At 40.0% G+C, this 5,413-nt stretch overlaps 1 protein-coding gene across 1 annotated transcript in view; it reads right to left on the bottom strand.

The window, feature by feature from the left end:
- Nucleotides 1-3,253: 3,253 nt before the first annotated feature.
- LOC147017249 (mitogen-activated protein kinase 15-like) overlaps nucleotides 3,254-5,413 on the bottom strand; it is a 10,848-nt gene continuing 8,688 nt past the window's right edge. Inside the window, exon 5 of the mRNA XM_085846710.1 lies at nucleotides 3,254-5,005. Coding sequence (XP_085702836.1) covers nucleotides 4,961-5,005 — 45 coding nt within the window. The 3' untranslated portion in view covers nucleotides 3,254-4,960. The remainder of the gene's footprint in view (nucleotides 5,006-5,413) is intronic.

Raw genomic sequence — 5,413 nt, 5'->3', positions numbered from 1 at the left:
CTTTTTGTCTAGTTGAAATTCACTACACCGCAGGTAAATCATGGAATTAATGATGCATTTTGTCCCACCAAGCACTCGGAGGTACAAAGTCCTCATTTTTAGCTCACCTGGAACGTCGTTCCGGAAAGCTTATGGGATGGCACATCCGTCCGTCCATCCACAAACATTTGCAACTTCTTCTCTAAGACTACACACGATTTCGATGAAACTTCACCACAACCTTCATCACCCAGTATGTACTAAAGTTTCTTCACGTCATTAAAATAATAATAATTGGGGTCTTCGGGGGTTGCCACCCAAAATATGTATTTGCTTTCTTCTCCGGAACCACAGACACAATTTCAACTAGAGGGGGAGCACTCGGTAGAGTGCAAAACCTCCGCCGCCAATACTGCTGGGTCACTTAAGTGAACCTGATATCCTATTCATTGTAGGTCAAAACGGATCAGACTCTACTGAACCACGATTGAATAAACTAAACTAGATCGACGTGCATGTAGAAATAATAATATGAAAAAAATAATATGAAAAAAAATAATAATAATAACATGAAAAAAAATAAAATTGAAATTTTTTTTGAAAAAAAAAAGGTGCAAAATTTGTTTGTTTTTTTCTCTAACAAATTTTTTTGGGGGGGGTTGGAAATCACTTAAAATATGTAGGAATGCAAAAAAAAAAATCAAATATTTTCAAATAAAATCGAAATTTTTTTGAAAAAAAGTTGCAAAAAATTTTTTTCTCCAACAATTTTTTTTTGGGGGGTTGGAAATCACTTAAAACATGTAGAAATGCAAAAACAAAAATTCAAATATTTTTTCAAAATGGCCGCCATAGCGGCCATATTGGACTTTGGACCAAGTCCAAAATCTAATGGCATGATCCTTGGACCATACCTAATCCCCCCCACCAAGTTTCGTCGAAATCCGTCCAGGAGTTTTTCCATAATACTGTTCACAAACAAACAAACAGACAGGGGTGAAAACAGTAACCTCCGTCCATCTTCGATGGTGGAGGTTAATGTAACGTGACCACAACCTTCATCACTTGTGGTGTCCTAAAGTTTGGTCACAACATAAAAAAAAAAATTGGTCGAACGAAACGGAAGACCAAGAAGGAACCCGAAGAAGTAAAGAGCAAAGGTGGAGTTATCAAGAGGAACCTGAGTAGGATTTGGGTTTCAGCCGCTACTCCACAACCCTCAAACCCATCCAGGTGCAGCCAAGTGAGCCTTACAGAAATGTTTCTGCAAGAATTCACTTCTCCTTTGCGAGTTAACGAAAGAGAGTAAAAGAGAAGAAAAAGCAAGAATTAGAACGAAGAGGATTGTAAAAAAATAAAAAGAAATGTGAAAGGAACAAAAATGTCGGGAATAACCCGGACAGATCGATTTCAGAAGTTACTCACCATGCTCAAATGAAGCAACACTTCCAAGCTACCGGAAGTACACACAGTATCAGGATATGGTACAAACATAATGAAACGGAAGACCAAGAAGGAACCCGAAGAAGTTAAGAACAAAGATGGAGTCATCAGGAGGAACCTGAATAGGATTCAGGTTTCAGCCGTTACTCTCCTACCCTCAAACCTATCCAGGCACAGCCAAGTGAGCCTTACAGAATTTTTTTTTGCAAGAATTCACTTCTCCTTCGAGAAATAGATAACGAAAGAGAAATGGAGAGTAAAAGAGATGAAAGAGAAGAAGCATAACAATGAAGATTAACACCACATTGCGATGCCACAATACAACACCACAATCCTCAATCATTTAGTATCGCAAAACATTTTGACATTTTACTTTTGTTGTGGGATTGTGATGATAAAACGTCAAAAGATTTCGTGATGCTAAACCATAAGAGGATTGTGTCATCGTATTGTGTCATCGTAATGTGGTGTCGATCTTCATTGTTGTTCAGCTCGCATAAACAGATAGTCTCTGGCTTAACGTCCATCTGAGGGACTGTGCACGTTGTGATGGTCGCTTTGCCTGCAAAACACCAGTCCGACAGTTAAAAGTATAGCTGAGAAATAAACCCAGACTAGGCAACTCAAAATTAAGTACATTACCTCTGCACCATCCTGTCAGATTGAGGAGAGGAGTACTCCGGGGAGCCATTCTCATTCTCTCAACCATTCTCAAGATACGAACATTAACCCTGTAGGCTGAGAAGTTCAGATTTATCAATGAAGGATTTTTCACTATGAAGGATACCCACTTTATAGCTGGCTTTGGAGGCAAGCTTTGATTAGATAATCTGATCAGGAGAGATTGTAACTTGTGGTGAGGCCGAGATTTCAAAGGCTGAACTTCTTCCATTGGTTGATTATGGAAATTTAATAAACTATAGGAGTTTGTTTTATGATTGTTCTGGAGATACACGATGAGAATGAAAGATTTGCCTTCATTGAAAGACATGTTCTAATTGTTAAACCACAATATGATCCTTTCCAGATCAGCAAAGAGAGAAGCAGCTGGTGCCGGCCTGTCGGTGGAATGTGAAATTGCACAACATAATGTGGATTAATCTGTGAAGTGGGTCATCCACAGTATCAGAGAGATTCTTAAATTGTACTGGTAACATGACTGGGCCAAAAAAACTGCTTTACGGCACTCCAGCCTCTTTTGGGAGAGGAGATGAAAGGATTCTGTTGAAGGTTAAAGAGTTCACCCCTAAGGTTTGCCATGTGACATTATGTGGCTCTTTTGAGAATGGGGATACATTTGTTGAAGCCTTGCACAATGAACTATGGTTGCACATTATCAAGTTAGCCTTCATGATAAGAAAAAGCTGCTTGATATCCACAGTGTAAAATGAAAAACTAGTCTTGCTGGTAAGAGTGGTAAACAAAGATAGGTTGCTGCATTTTGCGGACGGATAAACAATGGATGACATCGACAGGACCTTAATTGAGGTACGTGGTTAGCATACCTCAATCAACGTCCTGTTGATTTCATCCATTGTGCTACCTGGTCTGCTGATGTACATCGACACTAGCCTTTTACCTGGAAGACTAGTTTTCATTCTATTTTCGAAATATGTATACCTTGGCGAGGCTCTGCAGAGTTAAATTCTCTTGTCTTTTGACATTTGCAGCTGTATAAGAAACTTTTTTGAATAACAAAATAAGTAAGTAAATAAATAAGGAGAAAATGGAAGACATTTTTGGTAAATGCAGTTTTGACCTGAGATGCATAGCATCATGAGGACATCGTTGGATGGGAAAACAGAACGACTTGATGAAACAATCAGTCAGGTTTTGCTCAACCACTGTACCATTTTAATTCCTGTTAAAAAAAAAAAATCATAAATTTGTGATATTTACAGACTCATTGCTGTCATGGTTTTATTACATCCCTGCACCATTTTGCTGCCCCATGTATTTTCCCAATTAAAGATAAACTTAAAACAAAATGGAAATGCTTTTCTAAGAGGAGAAAGTTTCCTGTAGCACATCATGTAAGACGATTTGGTACCCATTCCATCATTAAACTGAACTTTCATTCCTCTTGGTGACTGGTAGATGGTCATCAATCTTATACTTTGGAGGAGTCTGTGCCAGGGAGTTTGTACATGCATTGTTAGCTGTTGCTATTTCCTCGTTTTAGAGAAGACCATCCAGAATATGCAAGGCGATTATCCGCATTTTATCAAATGGGAAGATGTGAAGGGGATATTTTCCTGCGAAGAAGCCAGTATTTTCCCATTCCCAAAGAGCATGCTTTGTATGTTGTTGTCATTGAGGTAGTCACTTGCATTGCAACATCATCGTTGCGTCGGTTCTGCGAAGAAGTTTCTTGGCTTGGGTTACATTCCAAGATGGGTCGCCATTCTGACGGTAGGAAGTCAGGGCAGGAATTTGTAATTTGTTCAGGGTGCCAGCAATAACTTGCCTACTCTCCAGGAAAGACACGGTGGGCCTTTGACGTCCACCAACTAACACCGGCAGATGAGACGTGCAGTTTAATGTCCATCTGAGGGACGGCACACTCATTTATGAATCGCCCTGCCTGTGAAGCACAGGAATGACAGTTTATAGCTGGATCGTGATTTGAACCCAAGCTGGACAGCTCAGAGGCCAGTTTTCATATATCTCGGCCATCCTTCCAGCTCTTGCGTTGTATGGCTGCTCAATTTTTACCTGCTGTACAAAATGGAACGTTAATTGAATTGTTTGCTTGATGCACTAAGATAATGTTTTTTTTGCTACTTTTATCACAAAACACCAAGCAGGATTGGTTTCTGTATGGATACCGACATGCAGATTTTACTTGATCTCTAAAGATTTCAATTTTAAGCTTCCTATAAAGCATAGAAGCAGCTGCCATTGTAAATTTGGTCTTTCACCTTTTGGAAAGGTTCTACAATGTGGAAAGTTGTGGCATATGTACAGAGTCTGCTGCTCAAGGTTTAATGAACTTCCCAGAAGTCAAAAAAAATCCACGATATCTTCAGTCACGAGGTGAAGATAAGCTATCTTTTGGTTGAAATTAATCGGTATCCGAAGGTGTTCGGAAATATTTTGGTTGATGTGTGGATACGTTTTGTGTTTTTCTGTTGAGCATCCATTCCCACAAACATTTTTTGGGATTTCTCAATCAGAATTTGAAAATGTAGGAAATTGTCCTTTCTATTCATTGTCAAGGCTTTGGTGGCCAAATACATATGACTACCATGTTGCGGTTATATAAGGAAACCCGTCAAGGAGCAGCCTTGTGCATTTGTTGCATGAATCGGCACAAGCAACTCAAAGAAAAGATATGGAGATGCAGCACATTGTCCACAAGAATGGAAAGCAAAGCAGTCTCGTGATGGCCGCGACTCCAGGACATCGTCGAGTCTTATCTGACACGTTTTGGTAGGTGGATGTCCAATCGCTTGGGACGAGGCTGCTCATTGCAGGTTTTGTCACATCATTGATTTTGCATTGCTCCAGGTATCTTCTTGCCACCAGGGAGCCCAGTTCACTTTTTCAAGCTCTCTTTTATAGGTTGTTTTGGATGCTCATCCTGCAAACAAGTACAATCAGCAACAAATAGGGGCAAATAACTTTTCGCAATTGCAAATGCATCTTTTCATGGTGCCTGCAGGCATAGCATTACGTGAATGTAGAGTCCCTCGGACTGCACTTGTGACATCATGTATTATTTAGCAACAGATTACAACACAGTACTCTATTTACTGCAACAGGTCCTGTATGAGCTGAGCTGCGACACAGGTGATGCTTTGATTGATTCCTGTGTTGTTCAAGACAGGTAGTGGCGTTCGGTTGCTGCTAATGCAGACTGTCCACCCACCACTCCTCTCAGCCTTCATTCCCCTTTACCTTCGTGTCCACAAAAAGTCATAACTACCAGTGCAACAGACACAGGACAAATACACATTTTCGTTGTGTTGTTAACATCGTAGAAATGAAT

The sequence above is a fragment of the Eptatretus burgeri genome, chromosome 11 (genome assembly GCF_056783735.1).
Source record: "Eptatretus burgeri isolate ZD-2024b chromosome 11, Ebu_testis_v1, whole genome shotgun sequence".
In the NCBI taxonomy this organism is placed as follows: domain Eukaryota; kingdom Metazoa; phylum Chordata; class Myxini; order Myxiniformes; family Myxinidae; genus Eptatretus; species Eptatretus burgeri.
The sequence above is the reverse complement of the archived record's forward strand: the minus strand, read 5'-3'. Positions and strand labels throughout refer to the sequence as shown.